Source organism: Nerophis lumbriciformis, linkage group LG29 (genome assembly GCF_033978685.3).
Source record: "Nerophis lumbriciformis linkage group LG29, RoL_Nlum_v2.1, whole genome shotgun sequence".
NCBI lineage: Eukaryota > Metazoa > Chordata > Actinopteri > Syngnathiformes > Syngnathidae > Nerophis > Nerophis lumbriciformis.
This window is the reverse complement of record NC_084576.2, coordinates 26,316,773-26,337,171: the sequence shown is the minus strand read 5'-3', so window position 1 is coordinate 26,337,171 and position 20,399 is coordinate 26,316,773. Positions and strand designations below refer to the sequence as shown.

Here is a 20,399-nt window from a genome sequence, read left to right as displayed (position 1 = left end):
ACCGGTCCTCAGACACAATTTTTCTCTCTAAATTTGGCCCCCAAGTCAAAATAATTGCCCAGGCCTGTTCTACATCATGAGAAATTTGTTGAGATTCCAATTGTGTAAAGTGGATCACTTGTGCTAGCGATGTGAATCTTACAAAGCACAATTAAATTTAAATCCAATTTTTGGGGTGACGATTGGATTAAGCATCGATTGTCAATTCAACACATTTCTCGTTCACAATACAGTGGAGCCTCAATTTACGAACTGCTCATTTTCAATATTTTTGATTTCCGCACCACAGGGTTTTGTACATTGATATCCTAATCAGACTAATGTATTGTTATAGTCTAATGAAACAGTGTGAAATTAACAAGGCAACACAGTCGTACAATGATATCCTTATCAGACTAATGTATTGTTAGAGTCTAATGAAACAGTGTGAAAGTTAGCAAGGCAACACAGTAGTACAATGATATCCTTATCAGACTAATGTATTGTTAGTCTAAGGAAACTGTGAAAGTTAACAAGGCAACACAGTAGTACAATGATATCATAAACAGACTAATGTATTGTTACAGTCTAATGAAACTATGAAAGTTAACAAGGCAACACAGTAGTACAATGATATCCTTATCAGACTAATGTATTGTTACAGTCTAAGGAAACAGTGTGAAAGTTAGCAAGGCAACACAGTAGTACAATGATATCCTTATCAGACTACGGTAATGTATTGTTAGTCTAAGGAAACTGTGAAAGTTAACAAGGCAACACAGTAGTACAATGACATCCTAATCAGACTAATGTATTGTTACAGTCTAATGAAACAGTGTGAAAGTTAACAAGGCAACACAGTAGTACAATGATATCCTTATCAGACTAATGTATTGTTACAGTCGAAGGAAACAGTGTGAAAGTTAACAAGGCAACACAGTAGTACAATGATATCCTTATCAGACTAATGTATTGTTAGAGTCTAAGGAAACTGTCAAAGTTAACAAGACAACACAGTAGTACAATGATATCCTTATTAGACTAATGTATTGTTACAGTCTAATGAAACTGTGAAAGTTAACAAGGCAACACAGTAGTACAATGATATCCTTATCAGACTAATGTAATGTTACAGTCTAAGGAAACAGTGTGAAAGTTAGCAAGGCAACACAGTAGTACAATGATATCCTTATCAGACTAATGTATTGTTACAGTCTAAGGAAACAGTGTGAAAGTTAGCAAGGCAACACAGTAGTACAATTATATCATAAACAGACTAATGTATTGTTACAGTCTAAGGAAACAGTGTGAAAGTTAGCAAGGCAACACAGTAGTACAATGATATCATAAACAGACTAATGTATTGTTACAGACTAATGAAACTGTGAAAGTTAACAAGGCAACACAGTAGTACAATGATATCCTATCAGACTAATGTATTGTTACAGTCGAAGGAAACTGTCAAAATGAACAAGGCAACACAGTAGTACAATGATATCCTTATCAGACTAATGTATTGTTAGTCTAAGGAAACTGTGAAAGTTAACAAGGCAACACAGTAGTACAATGATATCTTTATCAGACTAATGTATTGTTAGAGTCTAAGGAAACTGTCAAAGTTAACAAGGCAACACAGTAGTACAATGATATCCTTATTAGACTAATGTATTGTTACAGTCTAATGAAACTGTGAAGGTTAACAAGGCAACACAGTAGTACAATGATATCTTTATCAGACTAATGTATTGTTAGAGTCTAAGGAAACTGTCAAAGTTAATAAGGCAACACATTAGTACAATGATATCCTTAATAGACTAATGTATTGTTACAGTCTAAGGAAACAGTGTGAAAGTTAGCAAGGCAACACAGTAGTACAATGATATCCTAATCAGACTAATGTATTGTTACAGTCTAATGAAACAGTGTGAAAGTTAACAAGGCAACACAGTAGTACAATGATATCCTTATCAGACTAATGTATTGTTAGTCTAAGGAAACTGTGAAAGTTAACAAGGCAACACAGTAGTACAATGATATCCTAATCAGACTAATGTATTGTTACAGTCTAATGAAACAGTGTGAAAGTTAACAAGGCAACACAGAAGTACAATGATATCCTTATCAGACTAATGTATTGTTACAGTCTAATGAAACAGTGTGAAAGTTAACAAGGCAACACAGTAGTACAATGATATCCTAATCAGACTAATGTATTGTTACAGTCTAATGAAACAGTGTGAAAGTTAACAAGGCAACACAGAAGTACAATGATATCTATCAGACTATTGTGTTGTTAGAGTCTAAGGAAACTGTGACATTTAACAAGGCAACACAGTAGTACAATGATATCCTATCAGACGAATGTATTGTTACAGTCTAAGGAAACTGTGAAAGTTAACAAGGCAACACAGTAGTACAATGATATCATAAACAGACTACAGTCTAAGGAAACAGTGTGAAAGTTAGCAAGGCAACACAGTAATACGATGATATCATAAACAGACTAATGTAGATAGATAAGATAGATAGATAGATAGATAGATAGATAGATAGATAGATAGATAGATAGATAGATAGATAGATAGATAGATAGATAGATACTTTATTGAATTGTTACAGTCTAAGGAAACAGTGTGAACGTTAACAAGGCAACACAGTAGTACAATGATATCCTAATCAGACTAATGTATTGTTACAGTCTAATGAAACAGTGTGAAAGTTAACAAGGTAACACAGTAGTTCAATGATATCATAATCAGACTAATGTACTGTTACAGTCTAATGAAACAGTATGAAAGTTAATAAGGTAACAGTAGTTCAATGATATCATGAACAGATTAATGTATTGTTACAGTCTAATGAAACAGTGTGAAAGTTAACAAGGTAACACAGTAGTACAATGATATCATGAACATATTAATGTATTGTTACAGTCTAAGGAAACAGTGTGAAAGTTAACAAGGCAACACAGTAGTTCAATGATATCATAATCAGACTAATGTATTGTTTCGTCACCAAAAAAATGACTGAATTAATTCACTGCAAAGGCTTCAAATTGGACTGGATTTTTCCAGGACGCGGCGAAAAAATGCTCTCGTAGGCAGGAAGCGAAGATGACAGTTACAAATTCAGTATGCGCTTGTTACATCGGCCTAATTTGATATCTACACAGTCTGTAGTGACAATAAATGAATACCCTTATGTGAGCGTTGAGGGGCACATTATCGTAATCTCCATCCAAACTAACCCGCTGGGCATCCAGTTATTTTCCATCTTTCTGTGCATTTTTTTAATTGAAATCAGTATGAATTAAGCCCGCCTGGCTCAGCCTGTTCTTTGCATGAGTCAGGATCCAGTCCACAGACTTCACAAAGAAGACGTCAACATTTATGATTGCTACAGTGGATTTAAAAAAAAAAAAAAAATTTACAGCTTGAATAAAGAACTCCAATCAATAAACACTAAAAAAAAAAAAAGCATTTCCATACGTCCTGATGCCACCTCCGCCTTATCTCTGGGCAGCTGCTGACACCGCTGGCCCGGAGTTATGACTCTTACATAATCGGATCAGCACCAGAACGCTTTCCCCTTAACCACAGAGTTCAGATCACATCTCGTCTCTTTCGGTCGTCTCCTCTTACACGGGCTGCAAGAGCGACACTTTCCAACGAAGCTGATGTTAATCACGGAACAAGAAGAGGGCCTTACAAAAAGTCCAGTTCTCAGACAAGGCGAGAGGGGATGGACTTGGACGACCGGTTCGGGACAAAACCGATGGAAGGCAAAAGAAAAAATGGGTGGCTTGTTGCACAATGTCATGGAAACTTTAAAGAATTCCTTCAGACCCCCCCGAGTGCCATGGCAACAATGTGACAGCACACTCCTCTCCTGCGCTCCCTGCAGATTTTGTCAAATGGTTACCCTGCTCCTTCAAGGCCACACTCGGGTCTAATGGAAAGATGTAACTTACAGTATCTGTGAGTGGGAGCAGTTTGTTACTTATTGCATTTTTACTTCAGGGAGCAATACTGACCATCATCTATAATCTCAAACATTACGTGCGTTCACAGCCACACCTAACATGATGAAAAGTTGTTTAAAAAACTAATAAAGATAACATAAAATAACTACACTATATTGCCAAAAGTATTTGGCCACCTGCCTTGACTCACATATGAACTTAAAGTGCCATCCCATTCCCATACCTGCCAACTTTTAAAATCAGAAAAACCTAGTAGCCAGGGTCCAGGGGCCGCAGGCCCCGGTAGGTCCAGGACAAAGTCCTGGTGGGGGGTTCAGGTTCGCCGCCCGACGCAAAATGATTATTAGCATTCAGACAGGTTGAAATGTTGCTAAAACCATCACTTTTCTATCAGTCACAGTGACTTTTCAAAACAAAAATATTACAGCAAAAATCATATGGGTTGATTGACATGTTTATTCTGTAAGCTAACTTCAATAGTTTGAAATTATTTTGACAGTTAATGCCAGTTATCCTGTCAACCTTTCACAAGACTTCAATTTGTTAATTGAAAGTATAAACAGTATAAACACTTTTTACAGTAAACAAATGGTAAAACAGTACTAAACAACTCCATAAAAAAAAATAATTGGTGTCATTAACTTTCTGTCCAATCTTGTATAATCTACTGCCTTGTTCAATTGTAAAAAATATTCTGTGCCTAAAATTCACATTTCTATCACAATTATCATACTGTAAACATGGTAAGCTAACTTCATTAAAATTAATAGTCCTGTCAATAGCATGGAATTACAATTCAAATGTAGTTTTTTTTGTAAGCCTTTCAAAAGAATTCAAAATATGAAAAATTAATGAAAATTAATTTAAGCCATCAGACACATGAAAAGTGGCACATCACATCTCGAATGTAATCATTTTAACTTTTCAACAGAAATAGCACTGCAAAAATATTAAGGACATACTTCTGTATTTTGGTAGTTATGCTGTCAACATTTAACAAGATTTCTTCAACTTGGACTTGAAAGCATAAACAGTATAAACATTTTTAACAGTATAACAGTACTAAACAATTCCAATAGATAACATTGGTGTCATTACCTTTTTGTGGCTAAAATCCAAAAAACGTTGAAAGTTTTCCACTTGTATCGCTAGCAACGGCATTAGACTTGTGTTTTTTTGTCCCAACATGGTCTTTTACATCGCTAATTCCTCCGTGTCCGATCGAAAAACCTTGTCTGCACAAGGTGCAATTCGCGTAGTTTTCACCCTTTTTGGAACGGATAATTATTCCCGGATAGGCTTTTGAATATTCTTCACGGAATGACTGCAGTTTTCTTTTCGGTTTAAGACTCGTTTGCGATTTTTCTCCGGCTGATTCCATGATCGTTCGCTCGTTTGGAAACAATGGCAACAGGTGCCTCGTGCTTGGCAGCGGTGCTATAAATAGCCTCGCGCATGGCATTCGGAATGGCTCGATAGGAAGTTACGGGAAGCAGTTTCGATTGTCATTGTTGTTACGCGATTTCGTGAATAAAACTTAAAAAAAAAATATTTTTTTAAATTAATGAAAAACCGTATTTTTTATCACTGCAACCGTAACCCGGAATAGGTTGATGAAAACCGTACTAAATACGGGAAAACCGGAGTAGTTGGCAGGTATGCATTCCTAACCCATAGGGTTCAATATGATGCCGGTCCACCTTTTGCAGCTATTACAGCTTCAACTCTTCTGGGAAGGCTGTCCACCAGGTTGCGGAGTGTGTTTATAGGAATTTTCCACCATTCTTCCAAGGGCGCATTGGTGAGGTCACACACCGATGTTGGTCGAGAAGGCCATCCCAAAAGTGTTCTATCGGGTTCAGGTCAGGACTCTGTGCAGGCCAGTCAAGTTCATCCACACCAGACTCTGTCATCCATGTCTGTATTATGGCGTCACATTAGTGCCAAAAATCCGAGCGCATAAAAACTGTTATCGCGCGCTGATTCTCCACTTCGGTGCCTTTCTGCGCGCTCTCTGTGTACTCCTGGCATCTCTCCTCGCGCTGTCATGTTTCTTTTTGGCACTTTGGGGGCGGGTATGCTTAGACAGCCCCTCCTTTCTGATTGGCTGTGAGCATTTTTCATATGACCAATCGTTCTCCAGTGTAGCAATGTTGTAGCCATCTTACCTCGGACATCTAGCCTCAATCATTACATTGATGTCAATGGTACATGTACTAATTAAATTACCATAACTTGTTTGATTTTCGACCAATTTACAAACGGTTTGCCTTGTTACAAATCTTATTACATGTAGATATGACATAGGATGCTGTACCTGTTGAAATTACCTCTTTCGCTTTAAAAAAAAAAATGACTTAATTGTGCAACATAGTTGTGTAGGGTCAGTGTTAGTCAGTTCTCTGATTATTTTAAACTGTTTCAGAATACATTATTAAAAGCTATTATTTCATTAATTTTATGGCTGAATCAAAAGAAATTCCATAAATTAGAAAACAAATGTTCAAGAAGAAGTGAAAATATAAAATAATGTTATGGTTGGATGTTATTGCTGGTGGACCAGTTCTGGCTGAACGATGTCATTATGGTGTTTGTTGTCTTATTATTTATTTGGGTCACATTTTGTATTACCCTGTATTGTGTTTATGTGGTATGAAATAACCTTCATCAGCACGCAACATGTTTTTATCCACTTCTTCCTCCGTAAATCTTGATACATATTGACGATGACCCGCCCTGCTATACTTCTGATTGGCTCTGAGCATTTTTAAGCATTTTTCGCCTGACCAATCAGAAAGAAGGGGCCGTCAAAGCATACCCGCCCCCAAAAGTACCAAAAAGAAACATGACAGCGCGGGGAGAGATGCCAGGAGTACACAGAGAGCGCACAGAAAGGCGTCGCGCACGTACAGAAAGGCACCGCGCGCGCGCAAAAAGGCACCACGCGCGCGCAAAAGGGTGTCGCGCGCGCACGAAGTGGAGAATCAGCGCACGATAACAGTTTTTATGCGCTCGGATTTTTGGCACTAATGTGACGCCATACTGTATGGACCTGGCTTTGTGCACTGGTGACAGTCATGTTGGAAGAGGAAGGGCCGGCTCCAAACTGTTCCCACAAGGTTGGGAGCATGGGATTGTCCAAAATGTTTTGGTATCCTGGAGCATTCAAAGTTTCTTTCACTGGAACTAAGGGGCCAAGCCCAACTCCTGAAAAACAACCCCACACATAATTCCGCCTCCACCAAATTTCACACTCGGCACAATGCAGTCCGAAATGTACCGTTCTCCTGGCAACCTTCAAACCCAGACTCGTCCATCAGATTGCCAGATGGAAAAGCATGATTCATCACTCCAGAGAAGGCGTCTCCACTGCTCTAGAGTCCAGTGGTGACGTGCTTTTTAAAAAAAAAAAAACTTTTTAAAGGGGAACATTATCACAATTTCAGAAGGGTTAAAACCATTAAAAATCAGTTCCCAGTGGCTTATTTTATTTTTCGAAGTTGTTTTCAAAATTTTACCCATCACGCAATATCCCTAAAAAAAAGCTTCAAAGTGCCTGATTTTAACCATCGTTATATACACCCGTCCATTTTCCTGTGACGTCACATAGTGATGCCAACACAAACAAACATGGCGCATAGAACAGCAAGCTTTAGCGACATTAGCTCGGATTCAGACTCGGATTTCAGCGGCTTAAGCGATTCAACAGATTATGCATGTACCGTATTTTCCGCACTATAAGGCGCACCGGATTATTAGCCGCACCTTCTATGAATTACATATTTCATAATTTTGTCCACCAATAAGCCGCCCCGGACTATAAGCCGCGCCTACGCTGCGCTAAAGTGAATGTCAAAAAAACGCTGCGCTAAAGTGAATGTCAAAAAAACAGTCAGATAGTTCAGTCAAACTTTAATAATATATTGAAAACCAGCGTTCTAACAACTCTGTCCCAAAATGTACGCAAATGTGCAATCACAAACATAGTAAAATTCAAAATGGTGTAGAGCAATAGTAACATAATGTTGCTCGAACGTTAATGTCACAACACACAAAATAAACATAGCGCTCACCTTCTGAAGTTATTCTTCATTCGTAAATCCTTCGAATTCTTCGTCTTCGGTGTCCGAATTGAAAAGTTGCGCAAGCGTGGGATCCAAAAATGGCCGGCTCCGCCTCGTCGAAGTCATCGGATTCAGTGTCGCTGTTGTTGTGCAGCAGTTCTGTGAATCCTGCCTTCCGGAAAGCTCGGACCACAGTTGTGACCGAAACTATCTGCCCAGGCATTTACGATCCACTGGCAGATGTTGGCGTATGTCGACCGGCGCTATCTGCCCGTCTTAGTGAAGGTGTGTTCGCCTTCGGAGCTGTGTGAAAAAAGCCACCCGGCCTCTTCGCGTAAACTTCCCTTAACCACTCGCTCATCTTTTCTTCATCCATCCATCCCTTCGAGTTAGCTTTTATGATGACGCCGGCTGGAAAGGTCTCTTTTGGCAAGGTCTTCCTTTTGAATATCACCATGGGTGGAAGTTAGCATGGCAAGCTAGAACCACAGTGAAGGATGACTTCTCATTCCCTGTGGTGCGAATATTCACCGTACGTGCTCCCGTTCCACAGTGCAGTTCACAGGAATATCAGTTGCTGTGAAATACGGTAGTAATCCGTGTGCGGATGGAGAGATTGCGTCTTTTTATGAACCGGATCCTTGTCGCGTAGTAGGAGCCATTTTGTGGTCTTTACAGATGTAAACAGGAAATGAAACGTACGGTGATATCCGCGCGTTTTTTCTTCTTCTTCCGGGGGCGGGTGAAGCGCTTCCTGTTCTATGGGGGCGGGTGCTTTCCTTGGCGGTTGCTTGCGTAGAAGAAGAAGCGCTTCCTGTTCTACCGGGAAAAAAGATGGCGGCTGTTTACCGAAGTTGCGAGACCGAAACTTTATGAAAATGAATCGTAATAAAGCGCACCGGGTTATAAGGCGCACTGTCAGCTTTTGAGAAAAATTGTGGTTTTTAGGTGCGCCTTATAGTGCGGAAAATACGGTATTGAAACGGATGGTTGTAGTGTGGAGGCAGGTAGCGAAAATGAAATTGAAGAAGAAACTGAAGCTATTGAGCCATATCGGTTTGAACCGTATGCAAGCAAAACCGACACGACAGCCAGCGACACGGGAGAAAGCGAGGACGAATTCGGCGATCGCCTTCTAACCAACGATTGGTATGTGTTTGTTTGGCATTAAAGGAAACTAACAACTATGAACTAGGTTTACAGCATATGAAATACATTTGGCAACAACATGCACTTTGAGAGTGCAGACAGCCCAATTTTCATCGATTAATATATTCTGTAGACATACAGCTCATCCGCTCTCTTTTCCTGAAAGCTGATCTGTCCAGTCCAGTTGGAAATGCATCTGCTTTGAGTGTCGCAGGATATCCACACATTCTTGCCATCTCTGTCGTAGCATAGCTTTCGTCGGTAAAGTGTGCGGAACAAACGTCCAATTTCTTGCCACTTTCGCATCTTTGGGCCACTGGTGCAACTTGAATCCGTCCCTGTTCGTGTTGTTACACCCTCCGACAACACACCGACGAGGCATGATGTCTCCAAGGTACGGAAAACAGTCGAAAAAAACGGAAAATAACAGAGCTGATTTGACTCGGTGTTTGTAATGTGTTTGAGAAAATGGCGGATTGCTTCCCAATGACGTCACGAGAGCGAATAATTGAAAGGCGTTTAATTCGCCAAAATTCACCCATTTAGAGATCGGAAATCGGTTAAAAAATAGGTCTGGTGATAATGTTCCCCTTTAAAAACTTTTAATTTTTTTAATTTTTAATTTTCAAGAAATGTTGCCCGTCTTTCATCGGGACCTTCACTGACACGACACGTGCTTTGAAACTTACCGTTGTCCTTTAGACCGTTCTCCTCGACGGTCATCTGCTCGGCCAGCTCTGACAGCGACTCGTCGATGGTGTGGCTCCCTCTTAACGTCTGAGAGAGACGCCGCTTGAACCGCTTCATTTTCTCCATGGAGCTCTCGGGAAGGGGAGGCCTGACGAAAAGGACAAATGGAAGAGGAAAGGTAGTTTAAGTCCCGCTATCTGTCCACCAGTGACGTGCGGTGAGGTTGATGGCTGGTGAGGCACTGACTTCATCACAGTCAGATTTACAAACATATGAACCCTAAAGAGTATCTTATTCACCATTTGATTGGCAGCAGTTAACTGGTTTTGTTTAAAAGCTCATACCAGCATTCTTCCCTGCTTGGCACTCAGCATCAAGGCTTGGAATTGGGGGTTAAATCACCAAAAATTATTCCCAGACGCGGCGCCGCTTCTGCCCACTGCTCCCCTCACCTCCCAGGGGGTGAACAAAGGGATGGGTCAAATGCAGAGGACAAATTTCACACCAAGTGTGTGTGTGTGTGTGTGACAATCATTGGTACTTTAACTTAACTTTAACTTTACACATACAAAAAATCACATTTAATTAAAAAAACTTTATTATGGTCTTACCTTTACTTATAAGTGCGGGAACAGTGGTGTTCGTGTTGGAGGAGTTGTGAATGAATGAAATATGAAATCCGTGCTGCAGTCTGCAGGTGTACCTAATGTTGTGTCCCTGCAGTCATTCACGGCTCCTCCGGCGCGAGCATTGTTGTTTTTGCACTTTTTGGCTTCTTGTTAAGTGACTTTTTTTGGGTGGATTCGGTCTTGCACGTGGAGGGTTTGGGTGTGGGCTTTGGTTGGTGTGGCGCTCCCGTCGGGGGTTGCATTCTGCGGCGGGGGTGCATTAACCAGCACCAGGAGGCGGGATTACTGCGAGCCTCACAAAGTGCGTCTTCGCGGCAGTTTTATGATCGCTCAGCACAAGAAATACTTTACACACATACAGTTGTTGACAAAATACACTGTACATTATATACCTCAGCTAACTAAACTATGGAAATGTATAATATAGTTCATATAGCAATACGGTCTCACTGCACAGCAGGCCAGCAGTTAGCAGAGTCCGCAATCCATGTTGAGGCACTGAGTGGCGTGCCTCAACTGGCTGCTGATCACCGCACCGTCTCTTCTCAGTATTTGAACGGCAAATGTGAAAATTCAGCGATTTTGAATAAAAATAATCTAAAACTGGTGAAGTTAAATGGAAAATAACTTTATAGTATAATCACTAGATACATTTAACATTTTAATTAATTTGTTTTCTTTTTACATTTTTTTTTCTTTCCATGATGGCAGGTGAGGCCCCAGGTAATGTGTTAATAATTTCACACATAAGTCGCTCCTGAGTATAAGCATACTTGCCAACCCTCCCGGATTTTCCGGGAGACTCCCGAAATTCAGCGCCTCTCCCGAAAAACTCCCGGGACAAATTTTCTCCCGAAAATCTCCCGAAATTCAGGCGGAGCTGGAGGCCACGCCCCCTCCAGCTCCATGCGGACCTGAGTCCGCTTTCCCACAATATAAAGAACGTCTACAGTAAAGCAGTCCGTCTGCCATAAACAGCAATGTTGTGACACTCTTAAACAGGACAATACTGCCATCTAGTGCATTTGATGAAAGCACTTTTGTGCGTGCCACACAGCAATGCATCATCAGAGAGGGTGTTCAGCATGGTTAGAAAGATAGTGACAGAGAATAGAACAAGGATGGACAATTCAACCCTTAATTTCAACAATGAGTAGATGAGTGTTATGTGTGTGTATATAATGAACGTGTGTAAATAAATGAACACTGAAATTCAAGATATATATATATGTATATATATATATATATATATATATATTATAGCTAGAATTCACTGAAAGTCAATTATTTCTTTTATATATATATATACATATATATACATATATATATATATATATATATATATATATGAATGAAATACTTGACTTGGTGAGTTCTAGTTGTAAATATACTCCTCCCCTTTTAATCACTCCCCCAACCACGCCCCCGCCCCAACCACGCCCCCCGCCCCCACCCCCACCTCCCGAAATTGGAGGTCTCAAGGTTGGCAAGTATGAGTATAAGTCGCACCCCCGGCCAACTATGAAAAAAACTGCGACTTAATAGTCAGAAAAATACAGTATATATATATATACATATATATATATATATATGTATATATATATATATATATATATATATATATATATACACACATACACACACTGTATATGTGTATATATATATATATATATATATATATATATATATATATATATATATAGTAAATAAATATAACTAAATAAAATCTTGCATAAAAGGATAAAAAGTAATGACTTCAATAAAATATCCATCCTTTGTAACTGAGCTACTGTGTGGAACAATTTCCCTTGTGGATCAATAAAGTTTGTCTAAGTCTCAGTCTAAGAGTGAAAAAAGTCATCCATGGATGATTGACTGGTGAACAATGACGCTCGCCAGTTCAGGCGTATTACTAGACATTCCCCTGCTGAGAAAACATGGTGAGTCAGTGAGAGATTCTCCGGGTAAGAGTTTGGAGAGAGGGCCGGGGCCGTAGAAGCTACTTTTTGAACCGGGTTCTGCTGAATGGAGATGGTCCCCCAGGCTCGCATTCGAGCAATGGCGGTCAGGAGGGGGTTTAAAATGGAGAGAGGACACTTGGGGACGTTTGGCTGGGAAAAAAAGCAGCCTGTTGAGATTCACCACAACAACAGATCCGTACATGCAGCGCTGATGAGCAACAGCTGACATAGAAACACCTTCCAAACATCACACACACATACCTGACACCAAACATTCGGGGATCAAATCATCCGTGGAGACAAGCGGTGATTTTATTGCAACCGCTCACGAGGAGCCGCCACACACACCGCAAGAAAGTGCAAGCGGATTCAACTGCAGCTCCTGTTGCTACGGTAACCTCAGAATAACATTCCCCTTTAGTTTTTTGGGACTTTTGTATTGGAGCTCAACAGCTACACACACACATACGCGCACAAAGAAAGTGATTCACTCGTTACTTTGTTACTTGAAGGTTCCGTGCAGACACCTCGACTAAGTTATTAAGAGCTGCAGCGATTGTACGTGTCCTCCATGACTTGATTTATTTCAGCCAAACATCGTGCTTGTCCAAAAGGTGGGTGAACAAAATGACAGATGACCGCTACGGGCGATCAGTGAAGGGAAGGCAAGCTGTCAAACAAGATAATGCTCAAATATGGAAAGTGCCGCTCTCAGAATGGGGATTTAAAGTAGCAGTTGAGTGGACAAACTAGTTGACTTTATATTAGAGATGTCCAATAATGGCTTTTTTGCCGATATCCGATATTGTCCAACTCTTAATTACCGATTCAGATATCAACCGATACCGATATATACAGTCGTGGAATTAACACATTATTATGCCTAATTTTGTTGTGATGTCCCGCTGGATGCATTAAACAATGTAACTTTACCATGAATGGATTAACGTGGACCCTGACTTAAACAAGTTGAAAAACTCATTCGGGTGTTACCATTTAGTGGTCAATTGTACAGAATATGTACTGTACTGTGCAATCTACTAATACAAGTTTCAATCAATCAATCAAAAACAAGGTTTTCCAAAATAAGAGAACAACTTCAACTCCAGTTATGGAAAAAAGTGCCAACATGGCACTGCCATATTTATTATTGAAGTCACAAAGTGCATTATTTTTTTAAATGCCTCAAAACAGCAGCTTGGAATTTGGGACATGCTCTCCCTGAGATAATCCTGATACCCACTACAACTAAAAATACTATATTTTGACTTTCACAAAGTGCATTATTTTTTTTAATTTTTTTTAAACATGCCTCAAAACAACAGCTACAAAAACAATGAAGGCACACAGCTTCAGTCCAGAGTACACTAGAGCATACTTGCCAACCTTGAGGGGGGGGGTGTCGATAAATGCTTTAAAAAGTAATATCGGAAATTATCGGTGTCGGTCTCAACCTCCCGATTTTCCCGCGAGACTCCCGAATTTCAGTGCCCCTCCCGTAAATCTCCCGGGGCAACCTTTCTCCCGATTTCCACCCGGACAACAATATTGGGGGCGTGCCTTAAAGGCACTGCCTTTAGTGTCCTCTACAACCTGTCATCACGTCCGCTTTTCCTCCATACAAACAGCGTGCCGGCTCAGTCACATAATATATGCGACTTTTACACACACACACGAGTGAATGCAAGGCATACTTGATCAACAGCCATACAGGTCACACTGAGGGTGGCCGTATAAACAACTTTAACACTGTTACAAATATGCGCCACACTGTGAACCCACACCAAACAAGAATGACAAACATATTTCGGGAGAACATCCGCACCGTAACACAACATAAACACAACAGAACAAATACCCAGAACTCCTTGCAGCACTAACTCTTCCGGGACGCTACAATATACACCCCCCGCTAACCCCTACCCCTCCAACCCCGCCCACCTCAACCTCCTCATGCTCTCTCAGGGAGAGCATGTCGCAAATTCCAAGCTGCTGTTTTGAGGCATGTTAAAAAAAATAATGCACTTTGTGACTTCAATAATAAAAATATGGCAGTGCCATGTTGGCATTTTTTTTCCATAACTTGAGTTGATTTATTTTGGAAAACCTTGTTACATTGTTTGATGCAGTGTTTTTCAACCTTTTTTGAGCCAAGGCACATTTTTTTCATTGAAAAAATGCGGAGGCACACCACCAGTAGAAATCATTAAAAAATGTAACTCAGCAACCGATATTGACAATTAAAAGTCATTGTCGCAATTGTTGGATAGGACTTTAAACCATAACCAAGCATGCATCACTATAGCTCTTGTCTCAAAGTAGGTGTACTGTCACCACCTGTCACATCACGCCGTGACTTATTTTGAGGTTTTTTTGCTGTTTTCCTGTGTGTAGTGTTTTAGTTCTTGTCTTGCGCTCCTATTTTGGTGGCTTTTCCTCTTTAGTTGGTATTTTCCTGCAGCAGTTTCATGTCTTCCTTGACCGCTATTCCCCACACCTGCTTTGTTTTAGCAATCAAGAATATTTCAGTTGTTTTTATCCTTCTTTGTGGGGACATTGTCATGTCATGTTCCGATGTACTTTGTGGACGCTGTCTTTGCGCCACAGTAAGTCTTTGCTGTCGTCCAGCATTCTGTTTTTGTTTACTTTGTAGCCAGTTGAGTTTTAGTTTCGTTCTGCATAGCTTTCCCTACGCTTCAATGCCTTTTCTTAGCGGCACTCACCTTTTGTTTATTTTTGGTTTAAGCAATAGACACCTTTTTACCTGCACACTGCCTCCCGCTGTTTCCGACATCTACAAAGCAATTAGCTACCGGCTGCCACCTACTGATATGGAAGAGTATAACGTGGTAAGTCTGCCGATCTCCAGACAGCACAGACACTCAACAACGGCACATTATTTGCGGATTATAATTAGTGGTTTGCAAAAAATATTTTTTACCCAAATAGGTGAAATTAGATCATCTCCCACGGCACACCAGACTGTATCTGGCACAGTGGTTGAAAAACACTGGTTTAATGCATCCAGCGGAACATCACAACAAAATTAGGCAACATAATGTGTTAATTCCACGACTGTATATATCGGCATCGGTTGATATCGGAATCGGTATTTAAGAGTTGGACAATATCGGAATATCGGCAAAAAAGCCATTATCGGACATCTCTAATCGGAACGTTTGTTTTTCTTTCCATAGGGCATACTTGCCAACCTTGAGACCTCCGATTTCGGGAGGTGGGGGGTGGGGGGTGTGGTCGGGGGGTGGGGCGTGGTTAAGATATATATATATATAAGAAATACTTGACTTTCAGTGAATTCTAGCTATATATTTTTTTTTTTTTATTATATATATATATATATATATATATATATAAATAAATAAAAGAAATACTTGAATTTCAGTGTTCATTTATTTACACATACACACACATAACACTCATCTACTCATTATTGAGTTAAGGGTTGAATTGTCCATCCTTGTTCTATTCTCTGTCACTATTTCAGAACACACACATTATACAAATATACATTATAAAATCAATAAGAAAACAGGAGCTCTAATTTGGGAGTCTGAATTAGGATCAGAAGTTCCTATATAAACATTGCGCACTCACGTCGCCTTTTTGTATTGATTACTGCAGCTGTGCACTGGATTCATTCACAAATACAAACTACAACTCACAAACACTTTAGAGTTATGCTCCACCATCAGAATGTGTACTTAAACTTATAAAGATCACATGGATATTATTCAGTGAGTTGATTCACCAAAACTAGCCTGTTATACAGGAGGAAAAAGCACATAGGACGTTTCAATTGTTCACAGACTGGTCGCGCTCATCAGAATGACAAGACACTTCCGGTCTGCAGGTGATAGCATTCAATTGGGAAGAAACGCCCTACTGCCAATGTGAATACTGATAAATGTGTAATGACAGCTCCAAAAACGAATTCAAACCACAAAATAAAATAAATAAATCAACACAAAAATGTGACACATTATGGGTGGGTCACATATGCATGTACAGTAGATGGCAGTATTGTCCTGTTTAAAAGTGTCACAACATTGCTGTTTACGGCAGACGAACTGCTTTACGGGGGACGAAAACTTGACTGCTGATGTTGTGTGTTGTTACTGCGCTGGGAGGACGTTAATGAAACTGCCTAACAATAAACACACATAAGAAACCAAGAACTCGCCCTCCATCATTAGCTGTTTATATGGTGGGAAAGCGGACGTGTGAACAGGCTGTCAACACGTCACTCAGGTCCGCATGGAGCTGGAGGGGGCGTGGCCTCCAGCTCCGCCTGAATTTCGGGAGATTTTCGGGAGAAAATTTGTCCCGGGAGGTTTTCGGGAGAGGCGCTGAATTTCGGGAGTCTCCCGGAAAATCCGGGAGGGTTGGCAAGTATGCCACAGGGGATGTTACATGTTAAAAATTGTGCGGTTTAAATAGATTTCAATTCATTTCAATGGGAAACTTTGATCTAAAACTAATTATGCTCATAAATTGAGGTACTATTGTAGATTAATTGGTTAATTACAACAATCAAATCAGCTGGAATAGTCCATGTTGCTTTTCCTCTGCACCGTTTGCACTTTATAGACTCACACTTCCAGATGAGTGAACTACGTGTTGTTGTTACACAGTCGAGCCATGTTTTCTTTTTCTTTCTTTTTTTTAAACATTCTTTCTAACGTGCCCACTGTGTTTTTAGGCTATCAAACCTTCTAATTATTCCCGGGCCTGAGGCGCAGCGAAATGTCAACTCGACTGTCATAACAGCTGCACGTCAGCCGGTTACGCCCGGCGACACATCGGCTTCAGCACATGCACGCAGTCTGTCACTTGGGCAACCACACGACGTGCGTGACGCTTGAAAGTAGTGGCATAACTTTTCTTTTTTTTTGTGTGTGTTCATCTGTTGCATTAACGCCAAAAAGAAACAACTTTGCAAACTGCCCCATTTTGCAGAGATTTAATATGACGCCATCTTTGACAGCAGCCTTAATTCTCGTCACATTCTGGACGACCAGAACACCAAATGTGTTAACAATATGCGCGATAAGCTGCTATATCGGGATTATCTGCTGACAAACTGGCTGCAACTGCCACTTCTCGTCACGTTTATCAGGCATACGCAATCCCATAAATCGAACATGAGGGACTTTTCAATCTGCAAAAACCAAATCAACGTCATCTACTGAGCCACCAGAGTCCGTTGGCCTACGTTCCTGCTCTGGGATCGAGTTTGGAGCTTTGGACATGATGCCTGATCCTTGCTAAGTAGGCCGGGTCTGCGATCTGAGCCCCAAAGCCACTGGGTCTCAGCCAGAGGTGGGCACAGGGCGAAGTGGGTCCCAGCATGCAAAGATTCGGGATTTGTCACCATAGCAACCTTGCTTTTTTTTGGGTCCATTTTTAAAATGCAGGGGAGCAGACGGCTGAATGCATACTGATTTTCCACCTCCCCGCCCCCGCTACACTGCGACTACATCCGTATTGTATTCTCTAAACCAGTGTTTTTCAACCACTGTGCCGTGGCACCAGTGACGTGCAGTCACTAGAGGCAGGTGAGGCGGGGCCTCAAAGAAAAAAAATGTAAAAAGAAAAAAATATATATTAAATTGTTAAATGTATCCAGTGATTATACTAAAAGTTATTTTCCATTTAACTTCACCAGTTTTAGATTATTTTTATTCAAAATCGCTGAATTTTCACATTTGCCGTTCAAATACTGAGAAGAGACGGTGCGGTGAACAGCAGCCAGTCGAGGCACGTCACTCAGTGCCTCAACATGGACGGACTCGGCTAACTGCTGGTCTGCTGTGCAGTGAGACCGTATTGCTGTATGAATTATATTATACATTTCCATAGTTTAGTTAGCTGAGGTATATAATGTACAGTGTATTTTGTCAACAACTGTATGTGTGTAACGTATTTCTTGTGCTGAGCGATCATAAAACGGCTGCAAAAGACGCACTGGCTGAGGCTCGCCTCCTGCACCCCCCGCCGTAGAATGCACGGCAACCCCTGACGGGAGTGTTATATCAACTAAAGCCCACACTTAAACTTTCCACGTGCAAGATTGAATCTATTTAAAAAAGTTATTTCATAAGAAGCCAAAAACTGCAAAAACAATAATGTTCGTGTTGGAGGAGTTGTGAATGACTGCAGGGCCACAACATTAGGTACGCCTGCAGACTGCAGGTGTACCTAATTCACAACTCCTCCAACACGAACATTATTGTTTTTGCACTTTTTGGCTTCTTATTAAATAACTTTTGTAACCTATTTTTATGGGCTTTCCTCTTTGTGATGTTAAGTTCCTGTTATGCGCTGTTATACAGTATATGCCTTGAGCTCTTATTTTGAAGGCGCTAAGAGCGGAATTTTGACACGTTGGAGTGGAAGTTTTTGAAAGAAGGTAAATAAAGTGGTCCTCGTGTAAACTGGAGCCTCCGTGTTTGTTATTTTGTAGTTTCATACAGTATAGGCGACATTTATAAACCCTCGGTTACACTTTTTTAAATAGATTCAATCTTGCACGTGGAAAGTTGAAGTGAGGGCTTTAGTTGATATAACACTCCCATCAGGGGGTGCATTAATGCAGCACAACAGCGGTGCATTTATAAGTAAAGGTAAGACCATAATAACGTTTTTTTATTAAATGTGCTTTTTTGTGTGATACAGTTTGTATGTGTAAAGTTAAAGTTAAGTTAAAGTACCAATGATTGTCACACACACACTAGGTGTGGTGAAATGTGTCCTCTGCATTTGACCCATCCCCTTGATCACCCCCTGGAAGGTGAGGGGAGCAGTGGGCAGCAGCGGCGCCGCGCCCGGGAATAATTTTTGGTGATTCAACCCCCAATTCCAACCCTTGATGCTGAGTGCCAAGCAGGGAAGAATGCTGGTATGAGCTTTTGAACATAACCCGTTAACTGCTGCCAATCAAATGGTGAATAAGATACTCTTTAGGGTTCATATGTTTGTAAATCTGACTGTGATGAAGTCAGTGCCTCACCAGCCATCAACCTCACCGCACGTCACTGCGCGGCACACCAGTGTGCTAATGTAATTTCACCTAATTGGGTTAAAAATATTTTTCGCAATCAAGTAATAATAATCCGCAAATGTGCCGTTGTCTCGAGCTCGGCAGAGTAACAGTGTAATACCCTTCCATATCAGTAGGTGGCAGCAGGTAGCTAATTTCTTTGTAGATGTCCGGAACATGGTTTGCCGTGATCACAAAATGCAGGAGGCAGCGTGTAAGTAAAAAGGTATCTAACGCTTTAGGGATGTCCCGATCCAGGTTTTTGCACTTCCGATCCGATACCGATATTGTTTTTGCATTTCCGATCCGATGCCGATACTGACCGATACCGATACTGGCCTATCCGAGCATGTATTAAAGTTTAAAGTTATTTAGCCTACTTAGTTGTCAGAATCATGTTGAAAAGGGTTTTAGTACTCTTGATAACAACTAGCCAGCTGAATTAGGGGAGTTTGAATAATACACAATGGTTGGTAACAAGAAACTGACCTGTTTATTCAAGGATAAACACAAAATAGACAAAATTATACATGACAAACAGAAATGGCATCATTGAACTAGGGCTGGGCGATATGGCCTTTTTTTAATATTGCGTTATTTTAAGGCCATATTGCGATACACAATATATATCTCGATATTTTGCCTTAGCCTTGAATGAACACTTGATGCATATAATCACAGCAGTATGATGATTCTATGTGTTTTGATTGATTGATTGAGACTTTTATTAGTAGGTTGCACAGTTAAGTACATATTCCGTACAATTGACCACTAAATGGTAACACCCGAATAAGTTTTTCAACTTGTTTAAGTCGGGGTCCTCTTAAATTGGTTCATGATACAGATATATACTATCAGATATATACTATCATCATAATACAGTCA

The 20,399-nt window shown here is 40.5% G+C and overlaps 1 protein-coding gene across 1 annotated transcript in view; it reads right to left on the bottom strand.

The window, feature by feature from the left end:
* The window catches only part of LOC133572009 (cyclin-dependent kinase 17), a 119,149-nt gene that overhangs the window by 58,233 nt on the left and 40,517 nt on the right, over window positions 1-20,399 (bottom strand). The window contains exon 2 of the mRNA XM_061924614.1: window positions 9,864-10,012. Coding sequence (XP_061780598.1) covers window positions 9,864-9,990 — 127 coding nt within the window. The 5' untranslated portion in view covers window positions 9,991-10,012. The remainder of the gene's footprint in view (window positions 1-9,863; window positions 10,013-20,399) is intronic.